This window comes from Ursus arctos, unplaced genomic scaffold (assembly GCF_023065955.2).
Source record: "Ursus arctos isolate Adak ecotype North America unplaced genomic scaffold, UrsArc2.0 scaffold_1, whole genome shotgun sequence".
Lineage (NCBI taxonomy): Eukaryota > Metazoa > Chordata > Mammalia > Carnivora > Ursidae > Ursus > Ursus arctos.
This window is the reverse complement of record NW_026622763.1, coordinates 76,295,007-76,322,064: the sequence shown is the minus strand read 5'-3', so window position 1 is coordinate 76,322,064 and position 27,058 is coordinate 76,295,007. Positions and strand designations below refer to the sequence as shown.

The window sequence follows — 27,058 nt, the reverse complement described above, 5'->3', positions numbered from 1 at the left end:
AGATGAAAGACAGTTGAAATAATGCTCAGTCTTGACAGAAGACTGAGTTATGCCAGAAGAGGCACTAAGAAAGGGATGGGAATCCTGGGTTTGCAGCAGGAAGTCCTTACCAAATAAGGAAGAAAAGATGTTACTCGTATCATTTAAACAGTGAAAAATTGTGAATAGCCTAAATATGATACAAAGCATGGATACAGACATGACCACTTGAATGAAAAGAAAAAGTGTTAAATATTATCCCCTTTATGTTTAAAATAAATACATTAAGTGTGTTTATATATTAAACAAACTGGACCCTTTTACAATATGTAATTTTTATTTTATTTTTTAAGTCACAATATGCGCTTTGTATACAAAGAAACAAATAATACAATTGCATTTATTTAAAACTCCCAACATGCTACCTATATTGGGTCTATTGGTATATTCAATATAAAGCTCTACATATGAAGATCAAAACAAAAAAATGAACACAGACATGAACCTTACCCTTTGCACAAAAAGTAACTCAAAACGATGATACACTTAAATGCAAAATGCAAACCTCTACAATTTCTGGTTAAGAACAAACGAAAGGGGGGCACCTGGGTGGCTCTGTCATTAAGCATCTGCCTTCAGCTCAGGGCATGATCCCAGGGTCGTGGGATCGAGCCCCGCATCGGGCTCCCTGCTCCTCTAGGAGCCTGCTTCTTCCTCTCCCACTCCCCATGCTTGTGTTCCTTCTCTCACTGGCTTTCTCTTTCTCTGTCAAATAAATAAAAAATAAAATCTAAAAAAAAAAAAAAAAAAGAACAAAGGAAAGGGGTGCCGGGGGTGTTCAGTGGTTAGGTGTCTGACTTTGACTCAGATCATGATGTCAGGGTCCTGGGATCTGACCCCGCCTTGGCCTTCACACTCAGCAAGGAGTTTGCTTGTCCCTCTGCCCCTCCCCCTGCTTGTGTTCCTTCTCTCACTGGCTGTTTCTCTCTGTCAAATAAATAAAAAATAAAATCTAAAAAAACAAACAAACAAAGGAAAGGGGTGCCGGGGTGTTCAGTGGTTAGGTGTCTGACTTTGACTCAGATCATGATGTCAGGGTCCTGGGATCTGACCCCGCCTTGGCCTTCACACTCAGCAAGGAGTTTGATTGTCCCTCTGCCCCTCCCCCTGCTTGCGTGCAAGCACGCATGATCTCTCTCTCAAATAAATAAATAAAATCTTTAAAAAAAAATAACATAGGAGAAAGTTTAGGTGACCTTGGGTTTGCTGATGATTTCTGAGATACACACTAAAAGCACAATCCAGGAAAAAAAAAAACCCAAACAACTCTAAGTTGAATATCATTAAAATAACAAACTTCTACCATAGACTGGAAGAAAATATTTGTAAAACATATCTAATAAAGGACATATATCCAAAACACCAAAGAACTCTTTTTCTAAAAAAAGATTTTATTCATTTATTTGACAGAGAGGGCGCACAGCAGTACAGCAGGGGGACAGGGAGAAGCAGACTCCGGGCTGAGCAAGGGGCTCAGACTCCAGGCTGGGATCAGGATCAGAGCCAAAGGAGGACACTTAACCAACTGAGCCACCCAATAAGAGGGGTGCCTGGGTGGCTCAGTTGGTTAAGCAACCTTTTGGTTCAGGTCATGATCTCAGGATCATGAGATCAAGCCCCAAGTTGGTCTCTGCGCTCAGCAGGGAGTCTGCTTAAAGATTCTCTCCCTCTCCCTCTCCCTCTGCCCCTCCCCCTTCTCTCTCCCTCTGCCTCTCTCAAATAAACAAATCTTAAAAAAAAAAACAAAACACCTCACCAGTAAGAAAACAAATAGCCCAGTTTAAAAATGGGCAAAAGAGGGGCGCCTGGGTGGCACAGCGGTTAAGCGTCTGCCTTCGGCTCAGGGCGTGATCCCGGCGTTCCGGGATCGAGCCCCACATCAGGCTCCTCTGCTATGAGCCTGCTTCTTCCTCTCCCACTCCCCCTGCTTGTGTTCCCTCTCTCGCTGGCTGTCTCTATCTCTGTCAAATAAATAAACAAAATCTTAAAAAAAATAAAAAATAAAAAAAATAAAATAAAAATGGGCAAAAGATTTGAACAGACATCTCAACAAAGAAGATATACAGATTTCAAATAAGGATACACAGAAATGCTCACTACCATGCCATTAGGTACTCACTACCGTGCCATTAGGTAATCGCAAATTAAAACGTGTTATCACTCTACATCCATTAAAATGGCTAAAATCCAAAACACTAACACCATCAAATACTGGCAAGGATGTGAAGCAACAAGAACTCTGCAAAATGGTATAGCCACTTGGGAATACAGTCTTGTGTTAGTTCCAGAGTTAAACATAGGCTTACCATACAATTCAACAATTGTGCTCCTAGGTATTTCCCCAAATGAGCTAAACACTTGTATCCACACACAAAAATCAACACACAAATGTTTATCACACCCTTTTTCACAATGCCAAAACCTGGAAGCAACCAAGATGCATGTAAAACATATAGGTAGCTCAGATTTTCAGTGTGCATACATTTTTAAACAATAATTAGAAAATTAAAATCATCTAGACAAATTTTTCTTTCCTGCTCACCACTTACATATCCCTACAGTGTAGCCCTTATCCTTACAGTTCAAGATGGAAGCTAAGGCTCCAGCCATCACAACTATATTCTAGTCAGCAAGATAGAGAAAGGGATAAAAAGGTGAAGGGCAATAAACAACTACCTTTTAAAATTTTAATTCTAATATAGTTAACATACAGTGTCCTATTAGTTTCAGGTGTACAATATAGTGATTCAACAATTCTATACATTACTCAGTGCTCATCGTGATAAGTGTGCTCTTAATTCCCTTCACCTATTTCACCTATCCCCCCCATGTCCCCTCTGGTAGCCATCAGTTTGTTTTCTGTATTTAAGAGACTGTTTGCCTCATTTTTTCTTTGTTCATTTGTTTTGTTTCTTAAATTCCATGTATGCGTGAAATCATATGGTATTTGTCTTTCTCTGACTGACTTATTTCACTTAGCGTTACACTCTCTAGATCAAAGTAATATTCCATTATATATAGATATAGATATAGATATAGATATAGATATGGATATGGATATAGATCACATCTTCTTTACCCATTCATCTACGGATGGACACTTGGGTTGTGTTATCTTGGTTATTGTAAATAAAATGCTGCAATAAACATAAGGGTTCATATATCCTTTTGAATTAGTGTTCTTTGGGTAAATAGTGGAATTACTGGATCATATGATAATTCTATTTTTAATTTTTTGAGGAACTTCCATATCATTCTCCACAGCAGCTACACCAGTTTGCATTCCTACCAACAGTGCATGAGGGTTCCTTTTTCTCCACATCCTTGCCAGCACCTGTTAGTTCTTTTTTTTTTAACTTAAATTCAATTTAATTAACATATAGTGTATTATCAGAAGTAGAATTTAGTGATTCTTCAGTCATATGTAACACCTAGTCCTCATTACATCACGTGCCCCCCTTAATGCCTATCACCCAATTATCCCATCCCCTCACCCACCTCCCCTCCAGCAATCCTCAGTTTTTTTCCTAGAGTTCAGTGTCTTTTATGGTTTGTCTCCCTCTCTGTTTTCATCTTATTTTTCCTTCCCTTCCCCTATGTTCATCTGTTTTGTTTCTTAAATTCCATACAGGAGTGAAATCATATGGTATTTATCTTTCTCTGACTGACTTATTTCACTTAGCAGAATACCTTCTAGTTCCATCCACGTTGTTGCAAATGGCAAGATTTCATTGTTTTTGATGGCTAAGTAATATTCCATTGTATGTAGACTACATTCTGTGAAGATTTGTGCCCAGTTACAAATCAGTTTTCTATTACTAGGGAAGAAGAAAATGAGTCTGTGGGATCAGCAAGTGGGATATGAACACAGTCAAAATGACAAGACTGACCTCAAATTCTGACCTCTTGGCAGCATAAATAACAACCTTAATCCTGAAAACTTGCTCCTAAAATCTCAGAGGGCAAAAAGAGATTCTGATATCAAACACTTCAGAGATAAGAAGGTTTCAAGTGACGCCTACGATGGCCTATTCATGGGAAAAGGTTGAAGGAATTGGGGAATGGGAGAGAACAGCAGATAGGATAGAACAGGGGTAGGGATGAGGGTCAACCAAGGGTTGATTAATCAGTCATCCTAACCAGCAGCTCAGAAAAACAGCCCTGAGACCAGGGGTCCTGCTTCTGGAAAAGAGGGACTAGAGAGAAGTGAGGACAAAAATAAGAAGAGAAGGGTAGTTTTGTTAGTGATGAGGAACCAACTACTTGAAAGTTAAAAGGAATTACCTAGGCTTTAGGGCAGAAGCCAATATTCTCAAACATGTAGACAAATATAGATGAGAATTTGGAAAACAGAAGGAGAAAATATCAGCCATAGTTCTGTCATCCATATGCCACATTGTAATCACTTCTTTCTGGTCTTTCGTTTTCCTATGAGAGGAGTTTTTTTGTTTTATTTTAAGCATAGCTCCAATAAACATACTATTTTGTACTCCTTTCCAGGTAACACAAAAATATGAGCATTTTTCTCATTATGATGTCCTGTCAAGGCCATATTATGAACTGGTTAAGGATTTGGGCCCCAAAGTGGCTCTCTTTAAGGCTTGAGTTTATACCCTAGTATGGGGTGACCATGGGTAAGCTACTTAACATCACTCATTTTCCTTATCTATAAAATGGAAGAAAAATAATGAGAACAATAATACCACCTCGCAGAGCTGTTTTTGGGGGGGATTAAATGAGACAATCCATGTAATTTTGTAATGAGCTAATAAGAGCTCAATGTAAGCTCTTATTATTTATAAACATAATTTTAATGGTCACATAAAACACCAACCACTGAACATATCATCATAACCATACCCTTATTACTGAACACTTGGCAAATTTTCAATTTGGGGCTATTATAATATTTGAAATATTTTACTGCATTAGCACATAGAGATACACACTATTTAACATCAAGTCAAAACATATAAAAATAAATAATTTTTTTAAAAAACTTTAAATATTTTAAATAATGATCTGCTTTAGGTCATCTCATCAAATCTTAGAAAGAAAGGTTACATGATTAGCTGTAAGATAGCACTTGAGTCCTAGACAGACTAGCAATCTCAAATCACAAAGCCACGGCGATGCACTGAATGTTCGTGCCCCTCACCAAATTCATAGTTTGAAACCCTAACTCTCAATGCGATGATATTAGGAGGCAGAGCATTTGGGGTAATCAGGTCATGAACGTGGAGCTATAACAAGACAGCTTGGTTCCTCTCTCTGCCCTCTGCCATGAGAGGGCACAGTGAGAAGATGGCCATCAGCAGACCCCGAAGCGGGTCCTCCTCAGACATCAGACCTGCCAGCTCCTTGATCTTGGACTTCCCAGTGTCTAGAACTGGGAGAAGTAGGTGTTTCCCTAAGTCCTCCCATCTCTGGTACTTTGTCATAGTAGCCTGAACAGAGGATGACAGCCACCCTGTCTTCTCATTCAGGCATTTTTTCTTGGGTACAGAAAAAGAATTGCTCGTTAACTGTGGTGGTTCGTGGTAGGTAAGATTATAAGTGTGTGTTATGTTTCCTTGTTTTGTTGTGTTGTGGTTTTTTTTACTTTTCTGTTGGAGCACGGATACCCACAGGTAACAGACTGTGACTACAACCCTACCTCCATGGCTCCGGTTTACTTGATTGCACAAAGGAAAGCAACATAATCCTGAGGCACCCAACTCCACCAGTACTCGGTTTTTCAAGTTTCACAGCCATTTCCTTCCTAACACTGGCTTGACAAGCTTTCAGCAACAGAGGCCAAAGCCTTCGACCCAGAGGCTTTAGTTCAAACACACCTTCCTGACAACATTCCTCACAGAAGCTCACTTCGGCACATACTGGGACCTCACCTTACCCACATGACACATACACTCACTTGAAAACTACTTCTGGCTAGTGGTGGAGACGGCAGGGCCAGGAAAGGCTTTTCGCTGTTCATTTGCAAGAGAGGATAAGTTTCTTTCTCAGAGTGTGCTGCAGCCAGACGTAGTACCTCTCCTTAGCAGACACTCTGCTGTTCCAATCATACACACTGCTGTTGAGTTCAATGTGGAGTTCCAGGAGTGGGCGTCTTCTGGAAAGAGAAAGGCAAAAATTAATGCCATGCAAATATCAGAGAGGAGACAGATTGTCATTAGGGTGAAATGAGCCAGCAGATGTGACAGTGCATTGAAACTGTTCCTTTTTAAACGCTCTACAAGCTGCTTACTGAGTGATCCAAACCAGCTTGCAGCACCCCGGCCCAATAACCACAGTCCCCTCACCCAAGGGGCAACTGAGTCTTATCCTGGAGACACGCCAGCGGGATGATAATGCACCTGGATCAGCTATGCAAATGCAGGAGGCATGCCAAGAACACTGCTGGCCCATGGAAAGCTGAGTCATTTCTACTACAGCCCACTCCTCGCTGCTGAGCCACTACTGAGGGGGTCGGGAGGGGGTGTCACAGGCCATGTGATATATTCCTGGGGTCCCCAGAGCTACCACAGAATACATTTCACACATGGCTCCGAAATGTCATTCTAAATTGTTATGAGGGGACAACTGAAAAAGACTGCTAATCTTACATGGAAATAACCTTCTTAAATTTTGAAAACCAGATCACCAAGGTTTGGTTTTCCCTTTGAAAAGTATTCTTGCCAATAAACATCAGAAATGTCTGTAGAACAAAGACTTGCCGATGTGGGGAGTCAGGTACCATTTTCCACCTACCAAACTGTCGAGACAGGGAAACAAAGAACACGCGGTGTCGGGCAGAATTCAGGGACACAAGCGCTCCCGTGCACAGCGCGTGTAACTGTCCTAGAGGACAATCTGGTAAGTTGTATCCATGCCTTTAAAAATGCATGTCGTTTGACACAGCAATTCTTCTGGGAATTTTCCTCGAGATAACAGTACGGATAAGCACAAATACTGAGCTCCAAAGATACTGAACGCTTTCCTTTTATGAAAGCAAGACACCTTCCAATGACTGAAAATGGGTCAAGTGAAGTACGCCACAGACATATTCTGGACTGCTCCGCAGACATTAAAATGGCGCTGTAAAATGATACACTGTTACACCAACGAAAGGCAGGTTATAAAGTAAGAGTAGATGATGATTCCACTTTGGTTTTAAAAACATTCAGATATGATTGTGCAGGTATCCAACAAAGATCTGGAAGGCAATACGCCAAGATGTGGCTCACAGAGACTGATCTAATAAGTAGGCCTGTAACTGCTTGTTATATTCTGCTTTGGCATTTATATTTCATGGGTTTTATTTTTAATAAGGAGGATGTACTGCTTTTGTCATTAAAAAAAAGATAATTAAAAATGTCTTTATTTTGTTGAACAACATCCAAACTACAAGCTGACTATCAAGTGACCTCCTGAAGCACAAAGCCCTAATGAAATGTCCTCCTCCTAAGGCAACCCCAACAGGGAATAAAAAATCCTCTTCTCCCTGAAGAGAAGAGCATCCAGCGTGGCACAGTGGTCATCTCCATCTTGGTAGCAAGAGAAGAGACAAGTGGTCCAGGGATGGGCCACAGCCTACCCAGGTGGCTCACCTTTCTTTCCCCAGTTTCTGGGAAAGGCACTGCAGGTACAACGACGGACAGCTGGAAGACCGTTCCAACAGGGACACGTCCGCCTTGCACAGGCTCCAGAGGAAGTCAGCTTCTCGGTGGATGGTACATGGCCCAGGCTGCTTGGCTTTGGATTCCAAGTTGTTGAGCTCTGGCCCGTCCACCTCCAGCAAGCTGCTGTTGTCCAGTGGGCTCTCTGATGCCACATAGTTCTGAATAAAAAAGAGCTTTGGCTTCCCTAAGAGAGAAGGGCATGCGTCTCCCATGAACATCCTCCTGATCTGATCCAAAGGGAACCCTGAGTGTGTCTGATCCACGCCAAACACACTCTGGGAGCCACCTCGGCTCACCAGGACACACACAAAGCTGTCGTAGTCTTGGTGTTGGGGCATGCAGGCAACTTGGCGAAGTATCTGGATTATACTGTCCACACTCAGATACAAGAAATACTGGACTTCATAGCCCAGGGAAGTAAAGGTGTCCCGAAGAAACGCTGGATAAAATAAACAAACACACACAGAAAACAACACTAGCGTGAGAAAACCTTAAGAGACACCGGCTAGCAATTCTAAGCATAGTCTGATCTCCATTACTTATCCATTTCTGCTTTTGTCCCTGCATCTTTTGAGGTTTTGAAGGACCTGAGCACCGGGTTGGAAGGAATCAACGTGAAACACACGACATTCATGTCCCAGGTTCTCGGTTACCATCTGTCCCTGCCTGAGGCGACCTCAGGCACATCTGGCCACAGGCATGGACTGAGTCCACTTCTAGTCCAAGGCAACCAAAGAGAGAACAAAACTTCTTCTCTTCAACCAAAACAAAGTTGGGGATTTTTCAAAAGGCTCTTTCTTAAACTAACACACAAGAATGTAGGAGATGGATGCGTTTGCAGAGCGTAGATCCAAATGGCTGCAGAGAGGATGGCCCGGGTCACGAGTTCCCTCATCCCCACAGGCTGTGGGCTGATACAGAGGCCCCACATTGAAGTCGTGACCATTTCCAGACTCTCCAGTTCCTCTCACGGCCTGCTTCCCAGTGTTACCTCTGACTGAGCAGTGGGAGCCCTTAGCTAAGACTCCCTGCAGTGCCCCCAAGATTCTTCTCCGCGTTTCCAGGAATCCTGGATTGACTTTGCCTGCAGAACAGTGGAAGGCAGAGGAAAAGGCCGACTTTATGCCAGACAAGCCTGCCTTCTAGCAATGACCTTACTACACCTGTGGGCTGCATGACCTCAAAGAAGTGGGTCTCCCCAGCTTTAAATGGAAGTGATGATACCCACCCTGTGAACGTGCTGTGAGGATTAAATGAGGTAATACAAATAAAGTTCCTGGGGCCCTATTCCCTCTTTTAAAAAATCTCGTTTCCATCTTTTAGAAATTTCTATAGTCTACCCAGTCCATTTCTTTCCCATCTGCTCAGTTTGCCTTCATTAGAGAAGTAAATACAGTCTCCTGAGTAAATACAGCCTCCTGCTTTGTTATATCTTTCTAATAGCAGAGACAGACATCTTTCTCTTCCTCATTAAAAATTTCACATCCCTTTGAGCCACCCATTAAGTTTCTGTTCCTTGTCTGAGGCATGCCTCCACTTCCTAATTCATTTGTAGAATTAGAAACTATTCTTCCCTAAGCTAAACAGGCATCTCTGAATTCAGATTGTTATCCAAACTCTTAGCCAACTTTTCTGGATTTCTCTCCATGTCTCATGACTCTTCATCCCCCGGGGTATGGTCTTCCAGAAGTCTACCACTGCTTCCACCCCAAATCAAACAACACACTAGTAATTAGAACAGATACAACTTCTACCAAGGAACACAAGGGCCCCATCTCATACCAGTGCAGGCATCACAGAAAGGAGAGGTAAATAACTCCCCTGAAATTACCATGTAACTGTTTGCCACAAATTGTCAACTCTCTGCATTAAATGGAAACAACATGAGGTCTGAATAGTCACAAATAATTCAAAGACTCATAGCTTCAGCCAATAGTTTGAGCCTTCTTGCCCTGAAAACTTCACCAACCACTAATAAACTATAAAAGTCAAAGTCAGCTATTGCAATTTCTCTTCTGGCTTCTCAACAGGAAATAGGAAGAGAAAGACAGAAAAAGGTACACAAACTTGGGTAAACAAAAAGCTGGAAAAACCAGCCACTGGACAAATAAGAGCTCTCCTGAGTGTTCTGAGTTAATTCACCGAGCCCCTGGGCAGTACCTGGATATGTTCACATCGGGTCTAGCAGAACTTCCCACTCAGGAGAGCTGGGATTATTTGTGACCCCACATCTACCAGATATGGCAGTTATAAATATGTCCACAAATTCTCTGACGCTTGTTCCTTAAAAAGGGTAATTCTCTGCCCCTTGAATGTGGACCATGCTTGGTAACTTATTTCTAATGAACATGGCAAAAGGGATACGATGTGACTTTCGAAGCTAGATCATAAAAAGGATACAGTCTCTACCTGGCTCTTTCTCTCTTTTGAACAGCTCCCTCTGGGGGGAGCCAGCTACCATGTCACGAGAACACTCAAGCAGTCCTGCGGAGAAGCTCGCGTGAAGAACGTGCACCAACTGCACAGCCACATGAGTGAGCCACCTGAGAGGACCCTTCAATCCCAGTCAAGCCTTTGGATGACCCCAGCTAAAATCTGACCACAATCTGCCAAGACACTCTGGGCCAGAAGAGCCCAGCTAAGCTATTCCTAAATTCCTGCTCCATAGAAACTGTGAGAGATATAAATTAATATTGTTGTTTTAAGCCACTAAATTTTGGAGTGATTTGCACACATTATTAGATTAATAATTCAACAGGTAAATCAGGATAAGGGAATGATAATTACCATTACTTAAGGATGTAGTTAGGCTACCTACTTTTCATCTGGCCCACAGGTAAGGGTGAAAAAAAAAAGAATTATATATCATGTAATAACGGAGAGATATAAAGAAGGTGCCAATCTCCTTAAAACCCCATGATAAATATTATGAGGGACATGAAGGACATGATACACGGGTTGCTGGAGAACCTAATAACAGCTCACTTGTCCCCACAGGATCTCACGGTGGTAGAAAAAGCCCACCAGCACAGCCCCCTGGACTTCACCTCAGCAGGCGTAGGAAAGCCTTCCATACCCGGTACTGCGCTCAGGTTGGAACACAGGACTGGACAAAGAGCATCCAGACAAGGACCCCAGTTCCATCACTAGTGTTTTATTCCCGTCTTCCTTTGAAGACTCATATGTCATGGCGTATTCTTTCCTCCAGGGGGCAGAGGCAAACAGGAAAACACCAGACTCAAAGCTATTGTTTACTTCTCTCAGACTGACTCACTTCCCTCAAAACCCTCCCTGCACTGATAAGATTTTTCCTCCCTTATCGAAATCCTCGAAACAAAGCCATAGTCTGTCTTTCCATGCTGGTGTGCAGGGGTCAGGGACAGAACAAGGGCTGTCCCGTGCCTTCCATCTCTTTGTTTTTTTCTGGCTTCCCTGTGGGTTCTGGCTAGAGTGGAGACTGTCACACAGCAGTGAGCAGGCAGCTGCATGGGACCAGCAAAAGAGGAACCAGTCTTGGAATCACAAGATCTAAGTTTAAATCCTGGCTCCTCTACCTATCCACTGGGTCTGAACCTTGCCTGGACCTGGGAAAACTAACTTACGCCAACAGAGGGGCTAGGAAGGGGATGGGAATCCGACGTCTGGGGCAGGAAGTGCTTACCTAGTAGAACAAGAATAAAGGGGAGGTAAAGCCAAAAACATAACAGGTTCCCAAAAGCCAGTAAGAACAGCAAATCTGGAGGGGCCTCAGACCAAGATGGAGCCTCCGTTAAATATCCCTCTGGCTGCACTGTCACCCCAGTAGACACAGCCTGAAGTCACTGTAGTCGAGATTTCCCATAATGTCACATCTTTCCTCTATCAGAGAGGGAGGACTGATGCTAGCTGGCATTTACAACTTTCTTGGGCCAACAAGAGCATGGATATAGCCCGGTCTGATTTATAAGATCAAGGGAGTAATGATGGGGTGGGTTTGAACAAATTAACTGTCTTAGTTTATTCATCTGTAATTAATGTTATTAATACTAATGCCTATACCATGTTCTTCAAAAGGTGCCTGTGAGGATCCGGTGAGATGTCTGTAAAGACACTTAGCAAACTATGAGTGCTTACTCAAATGTAAGATATTAATTTTAAAGAAAATAAAGGCAGGGATGCCTGGGCGGCTCAGTTGGTTAAGCGGTTAAGCGTCTGCCTTCGGCTCAGGTCATGATCCCAGGTTCCTGGGATTGAGTCCCGCATCCGGGCTCCCTGCTCAGTGGGGAGTCTGCTTGTCCCTCTGCCTCTGCCCCTCCCCCTGCTGATGCTCTCTCGCTCTCTCTCTGACAAATAAATAAAATCTTTTTGAAAAAGAAAAGAAAGGAGCCTGCAGCACATCTCTCTCATGGAAGCTTCTCCTTAGAAGGGACTCCACAGGGAAGTCTCTCTAGCCTGCATTAAAATGGGCTGGGGGCAGTCAGATTGTGTCACATTTATCACAGGAGCTGCCTTGCCATTTCCCTCAAATAGGGGAAGAAAAACTTGGATGCTGAGTTTGGAAAATAAAACCTCAACAACTGCAGAAGTCACACTTCTCCTTCCGCCCGCCCTGGAAACCCCACTCCTGACCCAGCCCTACTTCTATAAACCTCAACTTCCCAAAATGATGAGTTTTTATGTGGCTTTGCAGTTAGGACAAGGACTAGGGTCAGCACCACCCACAGCTTTGGGGCAACTGAGATGAAATCCAAAAAACTAAATACAGTAAAAAGTCGTGAAGCCATTCATTTAGAATTTGTTTTCATCTAAAATGAGTTCACATTCCTGTGCCTGGTTGGCTTAGTCAGTAGAGCATGTGATCAAGAGTTCAAGGCCCACCTGGGGTGTGGAGATTACTTAAAAATAAAATCATAAAACAAAATAAAATGAGTCTGCATTAATCTTGACACAATCTATAAAAAGAAGTCCATTAAATAAATGTATAGAATAACTAAGAAAGAGGGAGTGCTTCATTAGTCTATTTACCACTACTTAATGAGCACCTTGAATGAGCCCAGTTCTAATTACAATAAAGCAGACAAAGGGGCACCTGGGTGGCTCAGTTGGTTAAGCTTCCGCCTTTGGGTCAGGTCATGATCCCAGGGTCCTGGGCCCTGGGTTGGGCTCCCTGCTCAGCAGGAAGCCTGATTCACCCTCTCCCTCCACGGGCCGCTCCCCCTGCTTGTGCTCTCTCACTCTCTGTCAAATAAAAAAATAAAATCTTAAAAAAAAATAGGTATACAAATGGAACACAAGTTGGGCAGGATATTCTTAGTGAGAAGGGGAGTTCTGATGTCAAACATAAATGTGAAATGCAACGTTAAGACTTAAATAAGTTTCTTTATGGGAGAACTGCTCAGTCTTTAAGACCAATGCAAATCTCCAAAGGAGGAACAAACTATTCATCATTTCTCAAAATCGCTTGACCCCAAAACTCATGTTTTAAAAAGTTCCTCTTCCTATGTTGCAGAAACACTATATTTCATGTTGGGAAATACAGACGAAGTACCTGCCCTTCAAGGAGCCTACTGTCTAGTTGGGGAGCTTATAAATACGCACAAATAATGACTGACATGTCACACAGTACAGTGGGATTTTAGGTAAAATAAACGGTCGGAGGAGGGACCATCTGTGCTGAGACACCTGGAGATGAGATTGTGGTAAAGGCATAATTTAAGCAGGGACTTGACCAAACAGAAGAAAGGGAAGGCCCCCCAAGTAGGGGAGATGATCGTGAACAAGGACAGAGGAATGAGTGACTTAGGAAGCGGGTGGCAGAGTCAGCTTTGTCTAAGTCTGACTTTTCGTTTGTTTCCATAGACCAATTAAGGGGTTTGAATGGACAACCTACATTCACTCAAAATTAAACTACTTTTAATATACCTTCCTTTTAAGTACAAATGGTTACTAGTAATTCCTTCTGGACTAGCTTTTCTTAGGAGAAAACAGTATCAATAATAAGCCTGCCTATTGCATGTCAAAGAGGCTTTTGGGTACCTCAGGCAGCCTCAAAGTACTCTATCATGTATCCACAACTCCTCGTCCACAATTCAGAAACCCCAGAAGCTCTGAAAACCTTGTTCTTTTCCCCGATTCATTCTGTGGCAAAACCTTTCCTAAACCGATGAGAGGCTATTGATGGTCTTTATTCCACTTAGAGTGAACATCCATTCATTTTGATGTAGAAATGGTAATGTATGGGCTTAAGCCCTTCACAAGTGTGAACTCATTCACATCTCCCAGCCTCCCCAAGAGGTAGGTCCTATTATCTACCCATTTATAGAAGAGAAACTGAGGGGCAGCTGGGTGGTGCTGTCAGTGAAGTGTCCCACTCTTGATTTCCGCTCAAGTCCTGATCTCATGGGTAATGATCTCATGGGTCGTGGGATCGAGCCCACAGGTCAGCCTCCATGCTCAGGAGGGAGTCTGCTTGAAGATTCGCTCCCTCTGCCCCTCCCCCAATGTGTGTGTGCACGCACACTCTATCTCTCAAATAAATCTTTAAAAAGAAAAAAAAAAAGGAGACTGAGGCTTACAGGGGCTAGGAAAATACTCCAAGGTCACAAGCTAGGACATGGCAGAGCCATGATTCAAATGCACACAGTCCTATTCCAGGACCAACTCTGACCATGCTCCTATAATGCAGGAAAACACAAACACACATTCAATCCCAGCGCACAAGAGGCAAACACAGACCCCGGGTTTTAGTCACAAATTCACAGCAGGTCATGGCTTTATGATTCTCTTCACACAACAGATATACATCCTGCAGTTGGAAACTTTCTGCCAATGAATGAAACAAAACTGACTATAATAGAAAGTGGAAGACGAATACTCTCTTTTAAAGCAGGAAGTTACTCATTGAGGAAATATTTTCTCATTCTTATATCGGTACTAATGGCTAAGAGAGAAAGGACACTTATCTATAGCTGAGGAGTCAGCACATCTCACCTCTAACCAGAAATAGGACATGAGAAAAATGAGATCATATCTGAAATCCTGGGAAATTCAACCTAATATTTGCTAATTTGACCTTTTCTTAGATTCTCTTCCCATGGAACTCGCCATGGTAACATTTTAAGCGAGCCTAAAAGACAGATCTGACTCATTCCAAGAATTCTGAAAAGCAAGAAAACTGTGGAAATGGGATGACCAACCCTTCTGAGGAAGAGATAAATAATTAACCATGTTCTTTCACAATAAGATTCTTATTCTCTCTCACTCATCACCAGTGATTGATTCAGACTGAACAGGACATCCAGCGACAATTGAGCAAGAGAATCAGTTCAGATCCAAAGAAGAGTAACACACAAAGTACAGACCGAGGCCGCCAGCCCAAGGACAGGACGGCAGAACTAAGGAACACGCTGCCTCTAAGCGAACACACATTTATAACAGTTTTAATTTTTCCCCAGAAGAGCTTCCACAGTCTATCTATGGGAAATGATGGGACATCTGATAACACCGAAGCCAGAAAGCCTTCCATTTTCAACCCCACTCTGGATCCCAGGACACCTCCCTGCCGCAGCACCCCGCATGAAAAAGCAAGATTGAAGCTCCCCAACTTTCAACCAGTCACACCTTTGTGCCCGAGACAATGCTATGTGCTCCCCAAATCCCCTTCCCTTTTCTTCCTGGCACACAGCCAGGCTGAGTTCCTTGTCTACGGCAGTTAGGTGGGGCCCCACGAGTGAGTTCGACCAATGGAATGTGGGTGGAAATGATGCCCCTCACTTTTAGGACTGGTCCCTAAAATCCCTTGTGAGATCCTCGGCGCACTTCCTTCATCCACCAGCCAGATACAGAGGATCCTGGGGAAAACCCCAAGGCTTCAGATGATGAAGTCACTGAATGATCACGTGGAACGAAGCTCACTCCAGCCTAATCCACACTAGGCTGTGACATGAGAGAGACCGCTCACTATGGAAGCCACAGGCTGCCGCCGCAGTTTATTAAAACAGCTGGTGCTGATCACTGATGAACACAGCTTGTCTGGGCCGTGACCTCACTGCGGAGCATCCGTTAATCTGCAGCGTCCATACCCACCTGTGTCATTGCCAATGCAGTCAATTATCAGGCAGATTCCTAGGGGCTTGCTCCGCATCCTGTAGCTGTCTTCTGGTATGTGCTGGAAAGGAAGGCAGGGATTGTTAAAAACTCCGGACACAGCTCTGTTTCCAGAAGGTACCACACATACATCATCTTTTCTTTTGGATTTCCTCAAACGTCCTGTTGCCAGGTGAGTCATTCAGTAGACACAGCCTGAAGTCACCACAGCTGACATTTCCCATTAATTTCACATTTTTTTCTCTGTTTAGGTAATGTGCTGAAGACAAGCTGTCTCGGTATTTAATTTTAATGAAAATCACAGTCTCTTTACACATGACTTAGCTCTGCAGGATGAAGACAATTTAAAGCTGAGAGAAAGGATGGGTCACATGTTTCCACAGTAACCTGAGGTTATACAAGTAGTATCTTTCCAAACCAGTACAAAAGGAGGCCTTCTAATGCCTCCTTATGGAGAAGGGGTTTTGGCCTTTAAAAAAGAAGCCAGAGCAAGTCAAGGTTCGGTGTCACTGCTTACTTATATAGTCAGCAATCACTCAGCTGAGAAGAGAACTGCCACTCTGGAATTTTCCCACACTCCAAAGTTCACGAATGCAATCCACATCAACATTTTCCCTTTGCTCTATCCAATGTTCCCCCTTGGGAGAGCTCCCAGGAGAATGGCACTGGCAGCGTCCTATTCTTGTCACAGAGAACTGTTAACGGACAGATCTTTTAAAGCAGTCAGTGCTCTCCACAGACACTGTGCATACAGTACAATACCAGATCAGATCATTGTTCTGTACCCGCGGTAGGAATGCTCCTGATTCCTGGATGGACGCCTTCACTGATTCTCCTGGCGGATGAGAGAGAAATCATTTACAAAGCTGAAGGAGAACTGAGCCCGCTCCCAGGCCGTCTGGGTTTCTTTATCTCTCAGCTGTTCTCTTCCCTTAGTTCCTTCCCCTTACTATCTCTTCCAACCTCACACTGAAGAATCTAACTGATAAGAAAATACATGCCCCCATGCTATGCAGGGGGTAGGTAGAAAAATTGCTTAAATAGCAAGGGAAAAAAGGCTTTCCCTTGCCCTTCTCCAGGTGAGGACCAGGTGACTTGATGAATTTTTAAACAGATAGGGAGAATCCAATAACCTCACCACCCAACTATATTGATAGCTTTCTTCCATGTGCTGAAACCATGGGCAATGCCTGGAGGGGACAGCCTTAGAGACTGCAGAAAAGGGAACATTTCCTTGTATCTGCCACGTGTGCAACAGATGGCCATGTTTTCCTAGTCCAGGGATACTGAGAGGTCATAAAATAAAATGGCAGTGGCAAGATAAGAGGACAGTGAGCCTAGCAAATGTAGACGAACCTAAAACCAGTAACATTAGGTAAAAATCACTTTATTAGCTCAGAGAGGTGGAGAAACCACCAGTTTTGAAGCCATAAATGGCTGGCTCAAACCCTAGCACCATCACTGAGGAGCTGTGATCTTAGGGAAGGTTCCTCCAAAAGTCTCAGGGTGTTTTGCTTTGTTTGGTTTTTAGGTGCCTAAGATGAGCATACCAACATCTACCTTTTAAGATTGTTACAAAAATGAGAATGTCTGAAGACAAGCAAAGAAAATGCCAGTATTTGTAAGGTTTGGGGGAAATGAGTACTTTCAAGTGTGTAAGTTAAAATAGTCTTTTTAGGAGCACCCAGCTGGCTCAGTCAGTAAAGCATGTGACTCTTCGATCTTGGGGTTGTAAATTCAAGCCCCACACCAGGTGTAGAGATGACTTCAAAAAAATAAAATCTTAAAAAAACAAAAAAGAAACAGTCTTTTTAAAGGACAACTGACATTACCTTTTAAACCAACATTCTGCTCCAGAAATTTATCCTAAGGAAATAACAGAGCAAGTATGCAAAAATATCTACCGAATAATTGTTTATAACGGGCCTCAAACTAGAAAAATACTTAAAAATCCACCAACATGAAACTGGCTAAATAAATCATGGTACATATAATGGATACTATACATGTTAAAAAGGATAAGAAAGATCTTTATGTATTCGACATGAAAAGATATGCAGGATATATTAACTGATAATGGATTATTGAATAACATGGGTAATATTAATCCCAGGTACTTAAAAATATGTATTTGTATGCATATGCTTACACATATATATGCTTAAAAGTAAGAGTCTAGAGGTATACAAATGTTAACAGTGGTCATCTGATACTTGGGATTAAAAGGAAATTTCTCTTTTTCATTTAGTATTTAAGCAATCATGGATTAACAGAATAAAAAAACCCAGAAAATAATCTATGTACTATACCTATCTTGGGTTAAGGCACTCAATAAGAGCTTAATAAATTGTAGTGATTATCATCATCATCATCCAATCAAAAGCTTTGGAAGTCCAAATTAATATGAAAGCTTTTTTCTTTACCAGCAAATAAACCAGGTCCAGGCAAAAGCAGGTCCCTAGCTCTCTGAAGGATCACTATGGGTGTTGGGAGCCTCACCCATCTCACCTGTGTCATTACGTTGTGTTTTTTTTTTTCAATTTAAATTCAATTAGCCAACATAGAGTACATCATGAGTTTCAGATGCAGAGTTCAGTAAATCGTCACTTGCACATAACAGCCAGTATCATTACAATTAAGGAGAAGCCTGCCATCAGGGAGCTATGGAAAGAACACCAATTTGGTTTTCATTCCTATCCGAATCTACCAGTTCTCCTGTTTTCCTTTTAAACAGCTTTCAGAATGCTAATTTCACCACCTCACCAGTGTTTTGAGAAACACGTTGTCACTTCAGGAATAAATTCACTTCTCGGTAGCTTTTGCTGGAGAGCAAAATACTAGGTAGGGAATGACAGGCATGAACAGTACCATCTGGCGAATCTGGGCAAAATGCTTCTCAGTTTCTAGATGCAGACAGACAGCATGGAGGCTGACTCAGAAGATTTTGGCAAGGGGCCTGCCACACAAAGAAGGCTTCCTTCGGGCCACTGCTCTACTGGGAACATTCGTGATTCCCACCGCACATGGGACAAATTCCAAGCCCCTCGGGGAAGACTGAGCCCTCTTCCCCTGCCTATTGATCCCTGCCTCCTGGGGTTCTGAGGCACAATCAGCTACAATACAGCGTGAGACCAAGTCTCAGCCTTCACTTCAAGGAAGTGAAGCAAAAGAAGCACAGTTTTTAAAAAAATGACGTTATGAAATCAAGTGTTGATGTTTTAAGAAAGAGTCGTATGGGTCGAAATGACTAGTTTTTTATTGTATTTTTTCTTTCTTTTTAGGAGTAGGGGAATGTCATCTGTAGAGTATCTAGATTTATTAAATGAGGTATAAAATAGGGGTGCCTGGGTGGCTCAATCAGTTAAGCATCTGCCTTCGGCTCAGGTCATGATCCCAGGGTCATGATCCCAGGGTCATGGGATCGAGCCCCACATCGAGCCCCACATTGGGCTCCCTGCTCAGCAGGGAGTCTTCTTCTCCCTCTGCCTGGCACTCCCCCTGCTGTGTGCTCTCTCTCTCTCTGAAAATTAAATAAATGAAATCTTTTTTAAAAGTGAGCTATAAAACAATATCCTAGTGACCTTTCTTCTTCCTGCTGCCAGATATCTGGTTTAGCATGGTTCGTTATCATGGCTAGATTAATGTTTAACATAGCCTGGCTAGAGTTCCACTTCAGGAATAAATAGCACATCTCTTACAAATATAGCCAAGGTGGGGCACCTGGGTAGCGCAGTCGTTAAAGCGTCTGCCTTCGGCTCAGGGCGTGATCCCGGTGTACCGGGATCGAGTCCCACATCAGGCTCCTCCGCTATGAGCCTGCTTCTTCCTCTCCCACTCCCCCTGCTTGTGTTCCCTCTCTCGCTGGCTGTCTCTCTGTCACATAAATAAATAAAATCTTAAAAAAAAAAAATTAAAAAAAAAAAACAAAAAAAAAAGAAATATAGCCAAGGTGATGAAGCTGATGGAGGAGGTATTTACATTCAAATAAGCTAATTCAATAAACAATTAGAAATGCCAATGGCTACATTTTAAGAATGTAACTGCTATTTATTTTGAAAGCTTAATCAGAATATGTAGATAAAGAAAATGGCCAACTCCAAACACGCAACAATTTGTACTCGAGTTATCAAGCATTTATAAAGAACGAATATAAAGAAAAATTGGCCTTACTTTGCAGGTCAAGTTGTCCCACATTGAGTCTGTGTTCTTTACTTCTCCCATTCTGGAGCTTCAAATATAAAGAATAAGTCACATACCCTGTTAGTTTTTTTTCAGAGGCACTTTATGTCACACCTCTTTAAATATCTCAATAGAATTCTTACCCAGGAAAAAAATAAAAGTATCACATTCACAGTTAAATAATCTAAAGAAGAATAGCCAGAGCAGCGAACCGCATAAATCCCATATTCTACAGCCAAAGCACAAGGCAACTTTTCTTTTTAAAAAGCGAAAATACAATGAACATGCAATATGCTAAATTAGCTTATTAGAATGTTTTAAAACAGCTCAATAAAGTCAGATGTCACGGCATTGTCGAGTTGCTATAATTGCTCCAAGTCAGAACAAGCTGTTGGAACATCAGGTTGACCTTCTACCTGGTCCTTTAACACAGAGGCAATGTACGTACGATGATTAAGAATGAGAGTTCTAAAGTGTTGGCGAGGACGGAGAGAAAAAGGAACCCTTAGGCACTACTGGTGGGAATGGAAATTTGTTCGGCCACTGTGGAAAGCAGTATGGAGGAGGTTCCTCAAAAAGTTAAAAATAGAAATACTATTTAATCTAGTAATTCCACTCCTGGGTATTTATCCAAAGAATACAAAACACTAATTCAAAAAGATATATGTACCCCATGTTTATTGTAGCATTATTTACAAAAGCCAAGATACAGAAGCAACCTAAGTGTCTGTCAGTAAAGAAGAGATATGGATGATATACGTATATATACATAATATATCATAAATAGGAGTATTACATATACGGAATATTCTATATATAATGGAATATTACACAGCCACAAAAAAGGATGATACTGTGCCATTTGTGACAACATGGATGGACCTAGAAAGTATTATGCTAAGTGAAATAAGTCTGAGAAAGACAAATACCACTCATATGTGGCATCTTAAAAAAATGAATAAACAAACAAAAAGCAGAATCAGACTATTAAATACACAAAACAAACTGATGGTTGCCCGAGGGGAGGGGGATGGGAGGTCAGCAAAATGCGTGAAGGCTTCCAATTCTGAAGGCTTCCAAGTCACAGGAATAAAAGGCACAGCATAAGGACTATCATCAATGACATTAGCTTGTACGGGGACAGATGGTTGTAGCTATACTGTGGTAAACGTAGCATCATGTATAAGCTTGTCCAATTACTATGTTGTACACCTGCAACTACGGTATAATTTTTGTGGCAACAATACTCAAAAACAAAGACAGTGGGGAGTTCTCGCCCAGACAAACCTGGCTATGAATCCTGATTCTGCCACTAACTGTGTAAGCTTGAGCAAGTTATTTAACCTCCATGTTTGTTTATCTTCAAAATGAGGATAATAATAGTAGCCATCCTATAAATTTTTTGTGAAGATTAAATGTACACAAAGCACTTTCTGATGTGCTAGCATATTACTGTTTTTCTATTATTGTGTTTCTACAGTGCCTAGCTGCACATAAGCCACGTGTGGGGTTGGTTCTCAAAAATCAGCTACCAAAATAAATAAATAAATAAATAAATAAATAAATAATAAATAGCTACCAATTCTGTGGGCTAGAATGAAATTAATCAGAAAATGAAAGATTGAACCGACCCTTGCTCTTCTCAGATGACAGGTCCTTTGTAAGGCACATATACCACATACTGCAAACCATCTGATAGGTTCAGCTTTCAAATGACAGTTCTCCTCTGAAGCTATCCTAGCCAAAAGAGAGAAGTACACTATTCATTAAGCTGTGTCTGCAGCTAAGTCTGTGTGTCTAAAGAAAAACATGTAAGTTGCTTTTATCACTAATCATACGTGACTTAGCCAGAGGCTGATAATACTATATAGAATTTGGAACCCTACATGGATGTGCAATCACGTTTACGTAGCTATTAAAGAAATATAACATCAAATCAAAGCTAGATTTAAAAAGCATTGTATTGCAGAGTGACACAACATTTTTATTCTATAATATGTTGTGTCATGTGTCATTTAATGTCACTGTAATTTTTAAAACACTTTGCACTCTTGTATGAGTTAACATCCAGGTATTTACCTCCTCGCTGAATCCATGTGCCACAGTGTCTGCTTACTAAACGAATTAACGATCAGGGTCATAGATCAATACAGCAAATTAAAGGAGAAATTTAAATACAGAGCATGTGGATTCCCAATAGGCTACACAGTGAATATAATTACTTTCATCAAAATAGAAAGATGATAGTAAAAATATGGCAAGCTTTTAACCAATAGTGACAGTATAATTTATATTAGATATACAGTAGTAGAAAAAGCTCAGAAAATCTGGATCTGAATCCTGAATCAATTTTGTTTCATGACTTGGTATCACAGAGATTCAGAAGGACAAACGGAAGTGTATTTGATTCTTTAAAAAAAAATGACAGATACACTTAAGCTGTGGCATGACTGTGGTAGTTTATTAAATATACCATGGTATAGAGGAAGGAACATTGACGCGGCCCATAGAGCTGGGCAATCACCTAATGTACTTTAGGCCTAAATGTCCTTATTTGTTTGATGAGGGGGTTGGACAGTATAATCCTCAATACCCATTTTAGCTCTGAAATTCTATTGCTCAAGGTTATCTCGCACAGCTCACATTCTTCATGAAACTATTTCTATTACTGGGGTAGTTAATGTTTTCCTCACACGTTTATGAAAGCTTTTATAATCTAACCATGAAATTGCACTGTGACCTAAGGCCTAACTACAAATTCCACATATCTTTCTAGGCGGATGAAGATATTATACTAGGATTAACTTCTCAAGATAAAAAACTAACCAAGAACAATTATGATAATACTTTGCACCATATAATAACACAACAACCAGAAGTGACTATGTGACATTTATGGTCACGAATCACTCACTCAGTAATATAGCCCAATAACAAAAACACTTCTGCTGAAATTGTTAAAATAAGCCCAATAACAAGCAAATGCACAGAGAGGTAAATATAAGGATATTTATTTTCAATCATTGCAGTAACAAAAGATTGGAAATGATCTGTAATATACACACACAAGAAAGGGCTACGATACACGTTGTGAGACATCCAGGAAGTAGAACTATATACATCCATTAAAAACAATGACTGAATAGAGGCAGGGCCCCTATGATTCATTTGGAAAAATTTCCAAGAATTCCCAGCTCAGACAAGGGGCACAGTGTTCCACCATTTGCACAAAAAGAAAAAAACAAAAGTGAAATATGGTATGTGCATAGATTATCTCTGGATGTTTACAGAAGACAAGGGTTAACAAAGCTGCCTCTGGGGAAAGGAACTGGGGTAAGAGAAAACATACTTCAAAAATTCTTTTAATACATCTTGAACTTTCTCTGTATTTTCCAAATTCTCTCAATGAACACAAGTTAGCTTTGTAATCATAAGAAGCTACACATATTTTTTTAAATGCACATTTCTATCACATTTTTTTCAGACATTAAATGAAGTACACGCTGTGAGAATATATATATTTTTATCAAAGTCCTGCAACTGTTTCTGGAATTCTGTACATTTGCTCCAGACTCACCCTTAAGTTACATGAAGGATCCTTAAGACTCAGATTTGGGAATGATGCCTGAAGTGCATTTGTATAACTTGTTCCAGCTCCTTGAGCTGTAAGCAGAAGAGAGGTATTGACTTAGGATTTAAGTTCTTGTCAAATGAATATTCAACAATGGCTCAGTTCAGTCAATCATCCATCTTTCAAAATACCCTAAACTCTATCTAACTACCTGACTAAATTCAAAATATTGGATCAGATGATTCTCCCACTGCCGTTAAGAAAGGACTAAAATGCTACACCGACCCTCGATCTTTTATCGGTCATCTGTGGGGAGGGGGATGTAGATCCCTGGGTCTCAGCTATGCCCTCTAGGCTGTGCCTCTATGGTGGCAGTGGACTGCTAACAGAGCCCAGGCTGAGGCTGAATCTAAAAGACAATGGGGGAGGGGTGGCACGAGAAAGAAGGCCACTGTGAGTCTGGTCCCCCTTATGGAGGAAGCAAAGTTACCCTTTTCCGTGAGGAGGTTTGGTGAAACTCAGGACACACACAGGGCAGCTAGGGGATCCCAGTGACAGGATGCCACCTGGAGTTGGATGGAGGTCAGGCCCAACACTGGAGCAAGACAGCAGGGTTCGACATGCACTCGAAAGCCCTATGTGTCCACAATGCTGCCAGCCTGTGCAGAAAATGGGGGTGCAGACTATTTCCTGAAGGCCGGAATGTTAAGAACTTCTCGGCAGCGTTTTGCAGAGGGCTGAGACTCTGTGATCATGGGTATAGGGTGACGAAGTCAGCAGATGTAGGATATGAAAGATAGAAAGGGACGTGATCTCTAGCCACAGGCTAGTGGGGGCTGTCGACACTCGGTTCTGTTCCCTCCACGCATCCGACAAGTGAATCTTTACCAACCAAACCTCGGATGCATAGGGTACTTTCCTTAGGCCACAGAGAGGCCAAAATTCTACTTACCCGACTGCTTGTATTTCTGGATTTTTGTCTTCAGGTCTACTCGGTGGATGTTCTTCAGGCATTTTTCTAGTAAATCCAATTGATCCGGAGCAATCAGACTTAGTTTCTCTAATTCGATCACAAGATCTAGGAAACTCTGAGAGAGCAACCAACAAAAAACAAATGTCAGTAAGGCTGCTCTTAAGCCCTAAATGCAAATCTCAGGCTGTGTGATTTGTAACAGCAAGAAAATGTGACAAGAGGAGCCCCTTCCATGATCTTCAGTGATCCTAAACCAGACCTCTCTGTTTTATAGTCCCTCCAACGCCAAGAGCAAATTATACTCCTGGATTTTACTGAGAAAGAGGTGGTTAAGTCTTTTGGTGGACAACCCGTCCCTAGGTTGGGGATAGACACATGGGCCATTTATGACATCAAGAAGTACCACGAGAGGGCAGGCCTAAAAATAAAATCCTCCTGAGTTCATTCTCTTCCGAAAGATATTTCCGGCTGATATTATAACGAAAAACTCTAAGGGCCTTCCTAAAAAAGGGAAGAGAGAAGATAGCTGGGGACAAGTCTCTACTAGAAAAATCCCAATGATGTAATTTTGAAGCTCCTAAAGTATTTTAGTCAATGCTGGACATTCCAACTCATTCTGACTCAGGAGGTCTGAGGGGGCAAAATTTAAAAGTTAGGGTATATTGCTGTCACTTGCCCTGGACCGAAGAGATCATGAAAGAACTGTATTTCAGAAACAGGCATTCCTTTCCCTTCTGTTTAACATTTGATTACTGAGGCTCTATAAATTTATGTTTTTACATCATCACCCTCACGACATTGATGTAAATGACCAGCAGATCAGCTGATCCGGGGACACCAGAGAAGTTCTGTTTTTTCATTTTCCTTCCCATTTGATGCATTTGATGGTGGGGTCATGCAGTCACCTTACCTGCCTAGATTTCAGAAACAAAACTACAGTGATTAAAGAACATGAGGAAATTCTCAGGCAACCCCTTACCATAGTCCTCAAAGGCAAGTCCTTCAAAAACATATTGTCATAATCTAGTGACCTGAGGTTTTCCTGGCTTGTCCTTAGGCCAGCAGTATCACATAGGGCCAGACAGAATTTAAATACTCCAGCAATCACATCCCTGAGATCTTGACTGCTACCTAGCTTCCAACACCAAATCTCTACTTTTGCCATTCCCTGAATACGTGAGTCACAAGTACCTTCCCCCAGCTCATCTCCACATGGAGCCTAATGACTTCACACTGGCCTCGAGCTAGCTGAGGGGACACAGATGCTGTGGGAGGGCAAGACGGGAGTGGACTCGTACTTCCCACCTGTTTGCACTCAGCATGAGCAGATGGGACTTCCTAACCCTCCCAGATGGTCTGCCAAACGGGGGAGAGAAACTGATGCCTAAATCAGGCCTCTGACTTTTATAGAAATAAGGATAAAATACAAGGATGAGAGATACACCCAGGGCCACCCTATTTCCTCTCAAAGGAGAGACCGATTCTCTTCCTATCAATGTTAAGAAAAGACCTTATTCTTCTCGCTTCCTACCTTCACCCCCAGCTTGGGCCTCCCTATTCAAGGGCCCACTTCTCTCTCTCAACACCCTAGAGAGTACCCCCACCTTCTGATAGGCTCTTGGGAACATGAATCAAGAAAAAGAACACTCACCTTATCCTTGGCTAACTTTTTTCGACCAATATAATCCCTCATGAGGAAAAATAATGAGGACAGATCAGATTTTTCCAGATTACCACCAATCTCTGTCATCAGCACCCTGTAAACCAGACAAGTTTTTTTTAATAAATTCAGATACCATCCTAGTGAAAACACCAAGAGCCTATGCTTCCGCTATGCCAACAACCGGTTAAAAGGCTAGTTCAGGCCCCCATCTGATATGCACCCCCATAAAACAGAAAGCCTAGGCCACCTCAGGAAGATATCTTAAAGGAACTCAAAAAGAAAATTCACCCTGCCCGTACTTTCAATAGGAAACAGTACCTTTCTTTCCAACTAACTGCTCTAAAAACAGCTCAGAGAATAAAAACTTCCCTAAAGAATCCCCTACTCCCCCAGATGTTACGATGAAGTAGGTGAAGAACATATATGACTAAGATGGAAGACAGAAATAGAACTCGAAGTGGTCTTGTCTTCTCTGTTTTACGAACTCCCAGGGGCTGATGCTGCTGCAGACCCAGGGACCATACCTGGAGTCGCAAGCTTCTAAAGCGAAGTTACACCCGTGATATCCTGGCCCACTCTTGAACTCGAAGAGTAAAAGGCATCTAGAGCCTGGGGACTGTGACCATAGATGTCTTTGTCTAGAAAGCTCCTCCTGATTCAGTCACCTCTGCTCCAATGGGAGCCACCATCACACTGTATCTGGGCTCCCAGGACACTCCGTGGTTGGCATTATTGCCTTGACACTGTCATCACTGCTTAGAAGGCTGTTTTCTCAATGAGGTTCTCAAATTCTTGAGGACAGAACATGCTTCGTTCATTTTGCTCTAGCGCTTACCAAACACTTGGCATATGTTGACCCAAAAGAAAGGCCACTAAACAGATGCACT

General features: G+C 42.0%; 1 protein-coding gene across 19 annotated transcripts in view; it reads right to left on the bottom strand.

Annotated features, from left to right (window-relative positions):
• The window catches only part of CFLAR (CASP8 and FADD like apoptosis regulator), a 52,901-nt gene that overhangs the window by 7,845 nt on the left and 17,998 nt on the right, over positions 1-27,058 (bottom strand). For 12 of the 19 annotated variants that reach the window (XM_057303926.1, XM_057303927.1, XM_048213949.2 and 9 more), the window contains 8 exons: positions 26,160-26,265; positions 24,488-24,623; positions 23,542-23,627; positions 19,956-20,013; positions 16,571-16,620; positions 15,765-15,846; positions 7,629-8,139; positions 298-6,151 (listed from right to left, as the gene is read on the bottom strand). In XM_057303926.1, the coding sequence (XP_057159909.1) occupies positions 6,013-6,151; positions 7,629-8,139; positions 15,765-15,846; positions 16,571-16,620; positions 19,956-20,013; positions 23,542-23,627; positions 24,488-24,623; positions 26,160-26,265 (1,168 nt within the window). In that variant the 3' untranslated portion in view covers positions 298-6,012. Of the gene's footprint in view, positions 1-297; positions 6,152-7,628; positions 8,140-15,764; positions 15,847-16,547; positions 19,725-19,955; positions 20,014-21,595; positions 21,620-23,541; positions 23,628-24,487; positions 24,624-26,159; positions 26,266-27,058 lie in introns of those variants that run through there. The other 7 variants (XM_044381298.3, XM_048213954.2, XM_048213952.2 and 4 more) reach the window with 4 other exon arrangements.